The 16,832-nt window shown below is 42.7% G+C and overlaps 1 protein-coding gene across 2 annotated transcripts in view; it reads right to left on the bottom strand.

Annotated features, from left to right (window-relative positions):
- arnt2 (aryl-hydrocarbon receptor nuclear translocator 2) overlaps positions 1-16,832 on the bottom strand; it is a 146,533-nt gene that overhangs the window by 15,293 nt on the left and 114,408 nt on the right. For both annotated transcript variants that reach the window (XM_057839603.1, XM_057839612.1), the window contains one exon: positions 14,374-14,524. In XM_057839603.1, the coding sequence (XP_057695586.1) occupies positions 14,374-14,524 (151 nt within the window). The remainder of the gene's footprint in view (positions 1-14,373; positions 14,525-16,832) is intronic.

Raw genomic sequence — 16,832 nt, 5'->3', positions numbered from 1 at the left:
TTCTTGTTTTTTTTTATATGATGAATATGAGATAATCTTGCCTCGAATTACGCATTTTCCTGTTTCCCAAAGCAGCGATGGTGAGATGTTTGGGGAATCGTTAAGTTCCATGAAGTCTTTCCATTCTTTCTTAACGAATGTATCAAATGCTGGGTCATCTAATAAGGAATCATTACAGCGCCAGGTTGCAGGGGGTATTGTGCGGGAGTCAATTTTAAGGGCTAAAGAAATTGGTGCATGATCACTGATGATTATTGGATGTATTCTTGGCGAAATATTATTAATAGCGGAATTATTCGCTAGAAAAAAATCGATTCTTGAACACGAACCATGGGCTAGGGATTGAAAGGTATATTCCCTTTTTGTTAAATGTTTTGCTCTCCAGACGTCACTTAAGCCAAAATCGTCCATATATTTCCTAATGGTTCTTGCAGTTTGTGACTGTTTAGTGAGTTTAAAATTGGAGCTATCTATACTTGGATCAAGTGTTGTGTTAAAGTCCCCTCCTATAATAATTGTTGAGTTCACTGACATGTCACTCAGTTTACCAAATATATTGTGGAAGAACTGTGTGTCCTCGTTGTTTGGGGCATATATGTTCACTAATGTGAACAGTTTATTACTTATGGTGGCTTGTACTATTATGAATCTACCTTCCGGGTCTGCAATTGCACTATTTAATGTGAACGAGATTCTTTTATTTATTAATATTGATACTCCTCTTTGTCTGCTGTTGTAGCTGGCTGAATACATCAAGTTAAAATTTGAGTGTTTAAAATATTTCTCTTCGGATTTGGCTAGATGTGACTCTTGCATAAAGAAGAGGTCTGCCTTTAATTTGGTGATGTATTCCATAATTTTAGTTCTCTTTGCCTGCGATCGGAAGCCATTCACATTAAATGAAACAAAATTTATATACGTCATATGCAGATATTTATAACTATCTTAAGGAAAGTAATGATCTCAGGATATGAGTTATAATATTCGGTCCTGAATGTCAACGACCATTCACATTCATTAGAAGCCATACGAGTATGTAATAAATCAAGTTCTAATAAAACTGAATGCAATTTTTTGTAAACCTCTTGGCATAATTCACACAACATTAAGACGTTGTTAGAAGGATTAAATACATGGGTAGCATCAACACAAAACATTACAATTTTAAAGCGTGTACTTAGTGTGTGTTTGAAAACAGCGGTGTGGAAAAGGTGAGACAAATAACCCAGAAAAAGAAGAAAAGATATGAGCGCCAGTATAGAAATGTGTAGTGTGAGACATGCGTGACTCTTCTAGACTAAGTGATTATCATGCAACCCTGATCTGTACGTGTGCATTGTTGAAATCAAATCTACTTAATACGGCATTGTGTACATATTGGAAGTGTTTAGGAAATACAGACAAAGTGATTATCATGCAATCCTAATCTACACATGTGCCTTGCTCAAACAAAAAACAACTTAATTCAGCATTGTATATGAACTGGAAGTGTTTCGAAGGTACAGACAAAATAGTTATCATGCAGCCCTAATCTACATATGTGCCTTACTCAAACCAAAACAATTTAATTCAGCATTATATGCATACTGGAAGTGTTTAGGAATAGCAAACTAAGTATTAAGCATCCCTAATCTATACATTTGTCTTACTTAAATCAAGACAGCTGCGTTCAGCATTGTATGCATAATAGAAATATTTAGGCATTACTTATCGGTCAGAATAGCCATGGGGTGAGCACTTGGTCTCGGTATAGTTGACCATCCACATAAAGTTTGTCGACTGCGATAACTGCACGTTTGCCCTCTGCTCTGGACCGCTTCAGAATTGGATAGAGGATTTTCCGTCTGTCGTTGATCTCGCGCGGGAAATGATCATTCATACCGAATCTTGTTCCTTGTAATTCTCTTCCTTTGGATTTCACCAGTACTTTCTGCTGGTAGAGCTCGAACTTGGCGATTATTGGACGCGGACCGATTCCTCTTGGCTTCCCAAGACGGTGTACCCTCGTAAATTTGATCGAATCCACAATTTCCTTGGGCAGCTTGAGAGATGTTGCCATAAATGACTTGACGAGGGCTTCTGGTTTGTCTACTGTGTTTTCTTCGATGCCAGAGAAAATTAAATTGTCCCTCATGCTCCTTGATTGGATGTCTAACATTGACTCCTTCATTATCTTGTTCTCTTTTTTAATAGATTCTAATGCTCCGGTCGTCGACTCGAAGGCGTCTCTCAGTATAGCGTTTTGCGATTTGAGATACGTTACCTCGTGCTGTGTAAACACGAGGCTTTCTTTTAAATCTTTAATCTCGGCTTGAAGGATTTCTAATGCAATCGATATTTTCTTATCGATTGATCCAATTCCCTCGCTAATTGACTTTGTGTATTCGGGCGGGCTTGCTAACAATAAATCATCGGTCGATGTAGCCGAATCAATAGAATCTGCCTTTTTACGCTTCGCCGGGAGATCACTGCGTTGGCTAGATGTTGCCATGGTGTTTTCTTGATGTGTGGCGGAGTCGGAGAAAAAAGGTGAATCACGATTGTGAAAAATCTGAGGTAAAAATTAGTTGGAAGTCTACTTGAGCAAAGTTACTTGCTAGCCTAGCCAGTTGATTGCGTCATGCGTCTACGGAGTCTCGCGAGAGTAACGACGTCACAGCATGGTAGTCCCCTGTTTCTCTGCTCCAATGTCCTTTTCATCATTGTTCGCAAATACTGTCAAGTTTTTGCACTACCCTAATCATAACTCGCTCCACAGAGTCCACACAGCGCCCGCCTCCAACTTCTTTTTCTTCTGTTGTATGTTCCCTTGCCAAACCAGCTCATCATTACTGGCAACTTGTTGATTTAACCGTAGAGGAGTTTGTCAGCAAAAAAAGAAAAAAAAAAAGAAAAAAAACCTGCAACGTCACTGGTTATGCATGTGCACGCAGATGAAAAAATACTTGCACTGGCTCTAAGTTTAGTTGCAAAATGCAACCATTTGGTTGTAGTCTGGAGCCCTGCAAAGTGGAAGAGATGCCGTGCGCTCCAATATTTTGATCCTGGTCGCAGTACCATTTTTTAGCCACCAGTTTTACATATTGCTCTTCTAACACAGTTTATCGGTGAGGTGACTTAAAAACAACAAAATATCGAAAGTTTCATCCACCAGGCTTTATCCAATTCGCAGGATACACATGTGGTAGTGCTTAAATAGTACAACAATAAACCCTGCCAGCAAGATTGAGATTAGAATACAAATTCCAGATATTGTAGCGACCAGAAGAAGTAATTCACTACTGCCGTACCTTTAGATGTTACTTGGTGCAATTAGTCATTCATAACCGATACTCCCGACTGTCTGAAACTCCGAGGCTAAACAAGGGAGCTGTGACTTGACTTTGATCCTCAAATAAAATGCCACACATTACCACCGAGGTTTCTTCTTGGGAATTACTGCAATTTCGTTTTCACAGAATGTAGAACAACACAGACTACCATTGCTGAGTGACACAAATTTTTCTCGCTCAACACTCAACAGCCGCAAACTATAAAACAACCTCACAGAGCACCACTCTCTGTTATGCGACCAATAATGTTGCACTCCTCATAAAACAGACCTAGCGTGAGGGCAAAGATGTTCACAACCTTCACAGCATATAGATTCTGTTTTCATTTGTACGTAGGACGTTTATGAGCTCTTCAGCATGGTAAACCCTAGACTAGTCACTTCATACAAACAGATTAACATTCACACAAGGCCTACAACATATCAAACAGTCCACAACAATCCTGGTATCCTATTTGATGGGATACAAAAATGCTATTGCTAGATCTAGTGACTTGCACAAACTATATGTGACCAGTGTTGTTTTTGTCAACAATGACGATAACGAAATTATTTTGTCAACCAACGCTGTTTTTCATAACGATGGCGACACAATAATGAGCTAAAATTTTGTTTTGGGAGAGTAAAACAATATGAGAACAATGCCAGTTTTTCGTCTGACGAGACGAGAACGCCCCTCCGGGAGTCATCACCTTGTCGTGGTGGAGAGGTTTGCGTGTCTCAATGATCCTAGGAGCTATGTTGTCTGGGGCTTTAACCCCCTGGTAGGGTCACCCATGGCAAACAGGTCCTTGGTGAGGGGCCAGACAAAGTATGGCTCAAAAAGACCCCTTATGATGATTAATATAAATGGACTCCAGTTTCCCTTGCCCGGACGTGGGTTACCGGGGCCCCCATCTGGAGCCAGGCCTGGAGGTGGGGCTCGAAGACAAGCGTCTGGTGGCCGGGCCTGTCCTCATGGGGCTCGGCCGGGCACAGCCCGAAAAGGCAACAAAGGGGTCGGGTGCGCAGAGAGTTGGGCGCCAGCCAAAGGCAGGGGCCTTGGCGGTCCGACCCCCAGCTGCAGAAGCTAACTCTTGGGATATGGAATGTCACCTCTCTGGCAGGGAAGGAGCCCGGGCTGGTGTGTGAGGCAGAGAAGTTCCAACTGGATATAGTCGGACTCTCCTCCACACACAGCTTGGGTTCTGGTACCAGTCCTCTCGAGAGGGGTTGGACTCTCTTCCACTCTGGAGTTGCCCCCGGTGAGAGGCGCCGAGCAGGTGTGGGCATACTTATTGCCCCCCGGCTTGGCGCCTGTACGTTGGGGTTCACCCCGGTAGACGAGAGGGTAGCCTCCCTCCGCCTTCGGGTGGGGGGACGGGTTCTGACTGTTTGCGCTTATGCACCAAACAGCAGCTCAGAGTACCCAACCTTTTTGGAGTCCTTGGAGGGTGTGCTGGAGAGCGCCCCCTCTGGGCACTCCCTCATTCTCCTGGGGGACTTCAAGGGCATGGGCAATGACAGTGAGACTTGGAGGGGTGTGATTGGGAGGAACGGCCCCCCCGATCAGAACCCGAGTGGTGTTCTGTTATTGGACTTCTGTGCTCGTCACGGTTTGTGCATAACAAACACCATGTTCAAACATAGGGGTGTCCATATGTGCACTTGGCACCAGGACACCCTAGGCCGCAGCTCGATGATCGACTTTGTAATCGTGTCATCGGACTTGCGGCCGCATGTTTTGGACACTCGGGTGAAGAGAGGGGCGGAGCTGTCAACTGATCACCACCTGGTGGTGTGTTGGCGCCGATGGCGGGGGAAGATGCTGGCCAGACCTGGCAGGCCCAAACATATAGTGAGGGTCTGCTGGGAACGTCTGGCAGAATCCCATGTCAGAAAGAGTTTCAACACCCACCTCCGGCAGAACTTCTCCCTTGTCCCGGGGGAGGTGGGAGAGATTGAGTCCGAGTGGGCCATGTTCCGCACCTCCATTGATGAGGCGGCCGATCGGAGCTGTGGCCGTAAGGTAGTTGGTGCCTGTCGTGGCGGCAATCCCCGAACCCGCTGGCGCACACCAGCGGTAAGGGATGCCGTCAAGCTGAAGAAGGAGGCCTATCGGGCCTTTTTGGTCCGTGGGACTCCGGAGGCAGCTGACAGGTACCGGCTGGCGAAGCTGACTGCTGCTTCGGCAGTCGCCGAGGCAAAAACTCGGACATGGGAGGAGTTCGGCCAGGCCATGGAAAACGACTTCTGGATGGCTTCGAGCAAATTCTGGTCCACTAACCGGCGTCTGAGGAGAGGAAAGCAGTGCACCATTAACACCATGCATAGTGAAGATGGTGTACTGCTGACCTCGACTCGGGACGTCGTGAGTCGGTGGGGAGAATACTTCGAAGCCCTCCTCAATTACACCGACACGCCTTCCTTTGAGGAAGCGGAGTCTGGGGACTCCGAGGTGGGCTCTTCGATCTCTCGGGCTGAAGTCACTGAGGCGGTTGGAAAGCTCCTCGGTGGTAAGGCCCTGGAGGTAGATGAGATCCGCCCGGAGTTCCTAAAGGCTCTGGATGTTTTAGGGCTGTCGTGGTTGACACGCCTCTACAACATCGCGTGGACATCAGGGACAATGCCTCTGGATTGGCAGAACGGTGTGGTGGTTCCCCTTTTTAAGAAGGGGGACCGGAGGGTGTGTTCCAATTATAGAGGGATCACACTCCTCAGCCTCCCCGGTAAAGTCTATTCAGGGGTGCTGGAGAGGAGGGTCCATCGGGAAGTCGAATCTCGGATTCAGGAGGAGCAGTGTGGTTTTCGTCCCGGCCATGAAAAAGTGGACCAGCTCTACACCCTCTGCAGGGTCCTCGAGGGTGCATGGGAGTTCGCCCAACCAGTCTACATTTGTTTTGTGGATCTGGAGAAGGCGTTCGACCGTGTGCCTCGGGGAGTCCTGTGGGGGGTGCTCCGGGAGTACGGAGTACTGAGCCCCTTGGTACGGGCTGTTCGGTCCTTGTACGACCGGTGTCCGAGTTTGGTCCGCATTGCTGGCAGTAAGTTGAATTCGTTCCTAGTGAGGGTTGGACTCCGCCAAGGCTGCCCTTTGTCACAGATTCTGCTCATAACTTTTATGGACAGAATTTCTAGGCGCAGCCGAAGCATTGAGGGGGTCCAGTTTGGTGACCTCAGCATTGAATCTATGCTTTTTGCAGATGATGTGGTGCTGTTGGCTTCATCAAGCCGTGACCTCTAACTCTCACTGGAACGGTTCGCGGCCCAGTGTGAAGCGGTTGGGATGAAGATCAGCACCTCCAAATCCGAGACCATGGTCCTCAGTCGGAAAAGGGTGGAGTGCCCTTTCCGGGTCGGGGATGAGATCCTGCCCAAAGTGGACGAGTTCAAGTATCTTGGGGTCTTGTTCATGAGTGACGGTAGGAGGGAGCGAGAGATCGATAGGCGGATCGGTGCAGCGTCTGCAGTAATGTGGACGCTGCACCGGTTCTTAGTGGTGAAGAAGGAGCTGAGCCAAAAGGCAAAGCTCTCGATTTACCAGTCGATCTACGTTTCTACTCTCATCTATGGTCACAAGCTGTGGGTCGTGACCGAAAGAACAAGATCCCGGATACAAGCGGCCGAGATGAGTTTCCTTCGCAGAGTGTCCGGGCTGTCCCTTAGAGATAGGGTGAGAAGCTCGGTCATCCGGGAGGGACTCGGCGTTGAGCCGCTACTCCTCCGCGTTGAGAGGAGCCAGCTGAGGTGGCTCGGGCATCTGGTTCGGATGCCTCTTGGACGCCTCTCCGGAGAGGTGTTCCGGGCATGTCCCACCGGCGGGACGCCCCGGGGACGACCCAGGACACGCTGGAGAGACTATGTCTCTCGGCTGGCCTGGGAACGCCTTGGGATCCCGCCGGAGGAGCTGGTTAAAGTGGCTGGGGAGAGGGAAGTCTGGGCTTCCCTGTTAAAGCTGCTGCCCCCGCGACCCGACCCCGGAGCAAGTGGAAGATAATGGATGGATGGATGGATGGATGGAGACGAGAACGACAATGTGCAATATTTTCCGTCACATGTTTACAATGTGTGACATTCTATGTGAAGTTATCCTGCATCATAGCAGTGTCTGGTTGTGTCACTCGTGACGTACTGCGGTCCCCCAACTTACCAGTGTTCCCTCCGGTCTCCAGGCTTGCTTACTTGAAATACACACGGTAAGATTTGTTTTTGATCTTGGCCAGAGAGAATATGCAATGTTGCTTTAGCCTTTAAAGGTCGGTGCTGAGTGATCATCAAACTAAATGTATCTGGTAGCGTTAGCATAGAATTTGCGTTAGAATTAGGTTAATGCCAAAGATGAGGGTCCTCTTAAACCCTCAGACAACTTATTTTACATACAGTTCAGGGTTTCCCCGAGGATTTTTTTGAAGCTGCGGTGGTAGGCTGCATCGGAGTCAGACCGCCTCACCATGTCGTGCCATGGCAAAATTGCGTCTTATCATGGCAATTTTTTTCCCACATTTTATTTCCCCAGAGGAACCATAACAAAGATCTATTTGAAATATTTCATTAGCCAGGCTAATGTTGTAGCTTTCAGCTACAGTACATGTACATAAAATGCGAAGCTGATTACAGCTACATTTCCCTACGTAATGATACAACTTTTTTTTCTCATAGCAATAGTACGACTTACATGTCGTAGTCCTTTTTCCTTTTATTTGGCCCTAATACAGTGGGGCAAATAAGTATTTAGTCAACCACCAATTGTGCAAGTTCTCCTACTTGAAAAGATTAGAGAGGCCTGTAATTGTCAACGTGGGTAAACCTCAACCATGAGAGACAGAATGTGAAAAAAAAAATACAATCACATTGTTTGATTTTTAAATATTTCCAAATTAGAGTGGAAAATAATTATTTGGTCACCTACAAAAAAACAAGATTTCTGGCTGTCAAAGAGGTCTAACTTCTTCTAACGAGGTCTAACGAGGGTCCACTCGTTACCTGAATTAATGGCACCTGTTTTAACTGATTAACGGTATAAAAGACACCCGTCCACAACGCACTCCAAACTCCACTATGGCCAAGACCAAAGAGCTGTCGAAGGACACCAGAGACACAATTGTAGACCTGCACCAGGCTGGGAAGACTGAATGTGCAATAGGTAAAACGTTTGGTGTAAAGAAATCAACTGTGGGAACAATTATTAGAAAATGGAAGGCATACAAGACCACTGATAATCTCCCTCGATCTGGGGCTCCATGCAAGATCTCACCCCGTGGCATCAAAATGATAACAAGAACAGTGAGCAAAAATCCCAGAACCACATGAGGGGACCTAGTGAATGACCTACTGAGAGCTGGGACCACAGTAACAAAGGCTACTATCAGTGTAACACAATGCGCCGCCCGGGACTCAAATCCTGCACTGCCAGATGTGTCCCCATGCTGAAGCCAGTACACGCCCAGGCCTGTCTGCGGTTCACTAGAGAGCATTTGGATGATTCAGAAGAGGACTGGGAGAATGTGTTATGGTCAGATGAAACCAAAATCAAACTTTTTGATAGAAAAACAGGTTCTCGTGTTTGGAGGAGAAAGAATACTGAATTGCATCTGAAGAACACCATACCCACTGTGAAGCATGGGGGTGGAAACATCATGCTTTGGGGCTGTTTTTCTGCAAAGGGACCAGGACAACTGATCTGTGTAAAGGAAAGAATGAATGGGGCCATGTATCAAGAGATTTTGAGTGTAAATCTCCTTCCATCAGCAAGGGCATTGAAGATGAGACGTGGCTGGGTCTTTCAGCATGACAATGATCCCAAACACACAGCCAGGGCAACAAAGGAGTGGCTTCGTAAGAAGCATTTCAAGGTCCTGGAGTGGCCTAGCCAGTCTCCAGATCTTTAACCCATCGTAAATCTGTGGAGGGAGTTGAAAGTGTTGCCCAACGACAGCCCCAAAACATCACTGCTCTAGAGGAGATCTGCATGGAGGAATGGGCCAAAATACCAGCAACAGTGTGTGAAAAGCTTTTGAAGAGTTATAGAAAACGTTTGGCCCCTGTTATTGCCAACAAAGGGTACATAACGAAGTATTGAGATGAACTTTTGGTATTGACCAAATACTTATTTTCCACCATGATTTGAAAATAAATTCTTTAAAAATCAAACAATGTGATTTTCTGTTTGTTTTTTTCTTCCACATTCTGTCTCTCATGGTTGAGGTTTACCCATGTTGAAAATTACAGGCCTCTCTAATATTTTCAAGTAGGAGAACTTGCACAATTAGTGGTTGACTAAATACTTATTTGCCCCACTGTATGCTACATTAACACAACAATAATAGTCCTTCTGTTAAAGGACCAATGGCGTAGGTTTGCATAGGGACGTTAGAGACATAATACTAGGAACTTTTCAGGATGCTCAAATTGTCTCCAACTACTTTTAAGCAGTCTTATTTGCATTATATAATGAGTTCAGTTATCGAGGTCATTTAGATTGTCTTCACATATTTTGTAAGGATAGAATTGACCCTACCATTGTTAAGTAAATTACTTTCATTACGTTCAGACGGACACAATTTTTCCCCCTCAAACGCACGTTTGACTGGCTGGTGACAAGTTAAATTCCCTTGTTTTCAGTGTAAATCTACTACAAATAAGTGAAATTATCTGCTCGTGCTTCAAGTGAATTTTACTCAGATTTATTGAAATAAGCAAAATAGCTATCTGAAAATAATCTTAGGGCACTTATTTTAAGCAAAAAGTGAGTATATTTAATCTAAAAAAAAAAAAAAAAGAAGCTTTTTTTCGTCAGAAATGTTTTTAATTCCAGAAGTGATATTGTTCAAAACATTATTTGAAAACAACTTTTCACTTGATTTTGGTGAAAAATTGGGCCTAATAAGAACAAATGGTAATATTTACCTAAAGTAAATTGAATAATCTGACCCATTAATCTGTTAACTAGCCTTTAACACCCAAAACAAGATGGAGAAAATTATTCGTATAGATTTAAGAAAAATCATCAGATTAAAACGTTATAAATTTGCAGTGTGAAAGTTTGTACAAGTCATTACAGATTTATTTTGCACTGATCATTTAGCCTTGCACTGATCATTCAGCCTATCAATTAATTAGGTTCGTATTGGAGGGAAATGTAGCCCTGACACTCGTTCCCCCTAATCTGTTTGGTTTTATTAATGTCCCGTCCCCAGCAAAAAGTGTACATGCACGTTATGCTGTTGTATCGTCCCTACCAATATTGAGACCAAACCTACGCACTTGTAATGGACCCATTTCAAGGAGTAGGGGGAAATTCTAATTGCCGTGTAGAGTTTTACTAGTTTCGGTGGAAGGTGAATAGTTTTTGTTGTTGTTCGTGAACTACATTTCCACACAAACACATATCGATGTAGCAATTACTTTAGCAAGGAGACATATGAGAGTCATTTTTTGAGTGTCCCAGAGCTCGTGAAACTTGGTTAAAAAAGCACATTTATCAAGGTTTCGTCAGCAGAGATTGCATTTATCAGTTTGCCGAAACAGCCTGATAGCACAGATATAAGTACGCCTTTCCCTCTGCTATTGAATGCGTTGTCGACATTCGCGCGGCGGTGCAATTTCATTCAAACTTGTCGTTCCATCCAAGACGGTCGTCCAACGCTCACTTTTGCCGAAAAGTCCGATCCAAAACAATGTAAAGCCTCCAATGGGGGGAAGAAGGAGATGAGTCTGTATTGGCTTACCCACTTTATTGTGGCAACAATAATAAAGAAAAACTATAACAAAATAACAGCGGGCTTCTGCAACATGCAGGTCAAAATGTGAAGAATGGGATTAACTTGCGCGGACGTCAAAAGACCAGTTTAATGCTAGCAAGGTGAAGCCATTAACCTTCTTCTTCCTACAGAGGACGAAGAAGTAAGCCATTCTGATATTTTTACTTATTATTTTTAGCCTGGCGTTTTGCCGTGCTGCTTATGTTTGACAATGAATGACCTGAAAAAAATTAAAAAGGTATCTGACTGCCACTGTTGTTCCCTTTTCTGTTGTAAAAAACAACTTTAGTAAGGGGGGAAGTGTAAGTAATTTATAGAATTAAGATTTGTCATTAGTGAAAAAATTAAAAGTGTTCATTGCTGTCACTGAGTAGCATTTGCGATCGCTACACAAAAATAGCAATGTAAATTACCCCCAAGAACGGTGACAGATGTAAGAAAACCAGAGGATATAATATATAATATATAAAGACCGGGCATATGGTGGTAAAGGATAGATTGTTGAAACAGATGAATGTCAGTATCAGTGGCGTAAGGCAATGCACACAAGAAAAAGGTTTCGATAAAAAAGCTCCCTCTGGATAGGGTCGGCTCTTTTTCCTGTCTTTTTCAGCCCTCGACACTCTAAGAGCTTGGGTTCAGGAAAGTGGAAAACCGCAAAAAACTTTTTTAGAGCCTTGCAAAGGGGCAACATACGTACGAACATAGCACCGCTGCCGAAATAGCAGCACACTATTTGGCGGAAGTGCAGTGATGTCACATTTTGAACTAAGGTCTACTGACCTAAAATGTATGTTTTGGGGACGTGAAAGAAAAACTGCGAAAACCCATGTAGTTACAGTAGATGGAGAACTAAAAGGTTGTCGGAACTGTGAGGCAGACGTGCTATAAAGTCACGTGTTGTTTAGATATGTGTTAACTGATAATAACAGAACATTTTTGTTTTCATGATGACATAAAAACAAATACGAAGCGGCCAGTCTGCCACCACAGTAGGAACATTTTCTTCTTTGACCATAAAAATAGTGCTGATATGCTCTGCAAATAGCTACAAACAAGATGTTGACAGAGTGGGAACATGGAAAAAACAGATGCAGATGGAAAGTAATGAACAAACCACAAAGGAGTTCAGGGAGACATGGATAAACTTCATAACAAATTGTTAAGAAAACCATGCAGCAGACCGTGTGTATGACATGGCTCTAACCAGCTTCATTAGTCTTAGAATCAGTCTATGAGGACGGTGAGAGAGGAAAAAGTGGCAATGCAGAGATAATCCATTTGGCTAATGTTTGTGTCCATTAAAAGGCCATCAAATAGCTGTTACAGGCCCGACAAGCTTCATTGCGCTCATCATGTGGACAACAAACAGCGGGAGGCGTGAGCAGCTGCTTGACGAGCAGCCTCCACTGAACCACACCGAGGCTGTCAGTTTGTTCCCATTTCCATTTTCAGCTAGACCGATCGTGTGGCTCAAAAAATGGTGATATTGGGTTAGTGAAACTATTGGACGGGCTATAATGCAACTTTGAACAAAGATGCTTTTCTGGGCTCATTTTGCAGCAGCAGGAAATGACTGATCATTACAACATGTTTATCGTTGAGTGTAGAAACTTTTATTATAAACAGAGGCAAGGAGTACTCAACTTTAACAATCATATGTAATGTTTCCTCTGTTGAGTTAGTCTTGCTACTCTAGAACTATGACTGGGTGACTAGGTGCCCTAGGTGAAAGTGTAGCAAGAAGCACATCCATAAATGACAATACATATTTTTTTCAATACAGGTAGTCCCCGGGTTACGAACGAGTTCCGTTCCTACGCTGGCGACGTAACCCAACTTTTTGCGTAAATCAGAATTAACCCTGTAAGTACCCCTATACACCCCAAAATCTCAAAATAACGATCCAAAAACATGTGTTACAACCCCTCGCCAAAAGTATGGCATCACCAGTCTCAGACGAGAACTCACTCAGACATTTTATCATGTAGAACAAACTCAAATAAAAGGCTTTAACTAAAGATTTAACTACAGCCATCTCTGCAGTGCCTTTGCCTGACATGCAGCCCCATATCATCAAGGACTGACGGAATTTTGATGTTTTCTTCAGAAAGTCATCTTAAATCTTCAATAAATGCCCAAGTTTACATTGACATTTTAGACAGCTTTCTTATTCCTTCAATTGAAAATATGTTTGTCATTTTCCAAGATGACAATGCATCATGCCACAGAGCTAAAACTGTTAAAGCATTCCTTGGGGAAAGACTTATCCAGTCAATGTCATGGCCTGCAAATAGCCCGGATCTCAACCCTATTGAAAACCTGTGGTCGAAATTGGAAAAAATGGTTCACAGCTAGGCCAGTGCCTTTGCCTCACATGCAGCCCCATATCATCAAGGACTGAGGCACTTTTGATGTTTTCTTCAAGCTGTCATCTTTGTAAATCTCACTGGAACAGCATAAAACAAAAGTTCCCTGGCCGTCCCCAGTGTTATTGTCCGTTCCGTTAAGTTGCGTTAGTGTGTAATCATAATGTGTCCACTCCGTTAAAGCTACATATCAAAGAAATTATTTTATTTGTAAAATGATATATTTCTCATCAAGTATCCAAAACCATGTTTGCTATTATGCTAGAAAAGCTAGGCTGAGGGCTAACTTGAGCACACAAGCTCCCCTCTGATAGTGTCCACTGTTACGTCCTAATGTCACACTATAAAAATAATGGCCCAAATGAGACATTCATTCATTCATCAATAGTGCTAGCCGCGAACACAGTGAAATGATGCACAGCCCCTCCCCACCCTTTTCACTTTCAACAGGAATACATGAGGCTGGGTTTTTGGAGTCCTTGCCGCCATTAAGGGTCTAAGGATGGGGGATGCCCAGGACATGAACTCATCTCATTCATCTACTGTATCTGACGGTGTATCAAAATGACTCTGTAAAGCCCTATGAGACAACCTTGTTGTGATATAGGACTATACAAATAAAATTGAATTGAAATCGAATTGAATGAGGAACAAAACAAAAGCAACAAGAGGTTCAGGGCGCCAGTTCATGATCTGACTCACGGTAACGTCTTTAGACCAGTGGTCGTTCTGCAAATAATTAATATATTGTTTTATATGTACATTGAAATGTACTTGACGTGGTAAAAAACATACGGGAAGGGATTTTTTTTTTTTTTTTTAAACCCCCAAAGTAGTTCGGGGCCCCCCTCCACTAGATGGCGCCTTAGACAACCGCTTAGCTCACCTTTACTGAGGTGAGCTAACACTGATGACTGTTCTGCTAAAAACTCACCAAAAGCTGTGCTGCGGTTTGTCAGCCCTGAGTAGGCATTGCCGCTGGGTGATGATGTGGCTGGAGATGAAAGGGGACTGTAGGAGGCCGGATCGGTCTGGTAGCTGTGTCCACTGCCAATACCAAAAGGACTGGACTGTGCTTTACTGGACTGTAATGTAAACAGTAAATGTTTGTTAGATATTTGACAAACCATAAGCCAAAACAATGATCGCCTGATTTTTGTAATCATAGTTCACAATATTTACGTAAAATAAATGCTAACTGAACGTTTTGTTTGCTTTTAACCACGAATTGACCGTTTTAAGTTCATATCTATAAAGAATTCGGGGATTTAAGCATTTATTCACAAGAAATTTTGCCAGAAAAGCTCTGTTTACCTAAGGCAGCCACTAGCTACATTTACTGACAGACTAGCATTGTACGTCGACATATTTACGTAAAATAAATACTAACTGCTCATTTTTTTGCTTTTAACCAAGAATCGAGACGGTTTTGTGTCCTTATCTATAAAGAATTTGGGGATTTAAGCATTTATTCACAAGATTTTTCACCGGAAAGGCTCTGTTTACATAAGGCGGCCGCTAGCTACATTCACTAACAGACTAGCACTGTACTTCGACATATTTATGTAAAATAAATGCTAGCTGCACATATTTTTGTCTTTTCAACAAGAATCGAGACTTGTTTTACATCCATATCGATACAGAATTTGGGGATTTAAGCATTTATTCACAAGAATTTTCACCGGAAAAGCTGTTTACATAAGGCGGCCACTAGCTACATTCACTAACAGACTAGCATTGTACTTCGACATATTTACGTAAAACAAATGCTCACTGCACATTTTTTTTCTTTTAACCAAGAATCGAGACTGTTTTATGTCCATTTACATAAAGAATTCAGGGATTTAAGTATTTATTCACGAATAATTTTCACCAGAAAAGCTCTGTTTACAAAAGGCAGCTGCTAGCTACATTCACTTACAGACTCGCGCATCATTGTACTTCGACATATTTACGTAAAATAAATGCTAACTGCACGTTTTTTTTTTCCTTTTAACCAAGAATCAAGAATATTTTACCTCCATATCCATAATCAATTTGGGGATTTAAGCATCTATTCATAACAATTTTCACCAGAAAAGCTCTGTTTACATTAGGCGGCCGCTACCTACACATACTAACAGACTAGCATTGTACATCGACATATTTACGTAAAATAAATGCTAACTGCATGTTTTTTTTTTTTTTTTTTTTTTTTTGCTTTTAACCAAGAATCCAAGAATAACCAAGAGACTGTTTTACGTCCATATCTATAAAGAATTCAGGGATTTAAGCATTTATTCACAAGAATTTTCACTGGAATAGCTGTTTACATAAGACGGCCGCTAGCTAAATTTACAAACAGACTAGCATTGTACTTCAACATATTTACGTAAAATAAATGCTAACTGCACTTTTTTTTTGCTTTTAACCAAGAATCGAGACTGTTTTACGTCCATATCTATAAAGAATTCAGGGATTTAAATATTTATTCACAAGAATTTTAAACGAAAAAAGCTTTTTGTCTGTGATTCCACCCGGTCAGCTTTGACGGCCCTGCCAACAATGTAAGCCCCCTATTTATCGGCCCCGCGCCCCGTTAACACATCATGAAGTCTATGCTAAAACATACACAGGTATTTTTCAACAAGTTGGCCAAATTGTTAAATGCATTTGAAAATGAAATAGAAATTTTACCTTCTTGTACAATTATTCACCAATATCAGAAATTTTGAAAAGAAAGTTTCACTTGTATGTGTGAATGCACATAACAAATGACTGCAGACAAAGCCAACAAAGTAGAACATCTGGACCATTATCTTTAGAATGTGAGCTCTGACTTGAATTAATTTTATCCAATGCCCATCCGACATTCATTCCAATGAAACCTAACTAAACAAGCCTGAAAATGTGAACAATCTGTCAAGTTTATTTGCCCTCACAGATGGGTCCCTCATCCTGTTCAGACAGATTTATATTGTTGTTGGAACAACATTTTACTCAAAAGGCCAAAAAGGGACTCAAAATTTGCTCAGGCTCTAAACTTGAACATGATGTCAGATTTTACCATCTGTTCAGGGGTTGTGAACATCAGCCCTCTTTCCTCTAAATTATCTCAGTGCAATGAGTCGATTCATTTGCTGGAAACCTTAATTAACCCTTACCTTGTATTATATGAATTTAGTCATAATTCCACTATTCTTACTTTGTAATTTCATGTTCTTGTGGGTTTTATCTAGAGGTCGACCTAAAAAAAAAAAAAAAATCAGCCAGTTGCTGATATCCAAAGCCGATTAACTTTTTTTTGGTTCAACAGCTTCAAATTTACTGTAATTTCTGGACTACAAGTCGCAACTTTTTCCCTTCATTTTGAATCCTGTGGCGTGTGCAATGATGCTGCCAATTTATCGATTT

Source organism: Corythoichthys intestinalis, chromosome 1 (assembly GCF_030265065.1).
Source record: "Corythoichthys intestinalis isolate RoL2023-P3 chromosome 1, ASM3026506v1, whole genome shotgun sequence".
NCBI lineage: Eukaryota > Metazoa > Chordata > Actinopteri > Syngnathiformes > Syngnathidae > Corythoichthys > Corythoichthys intestinalis.
Note: the sequence above shows the minus strand (reverse complement) of the source record. Positions and strands in the feature narration are given on the sequence as shown.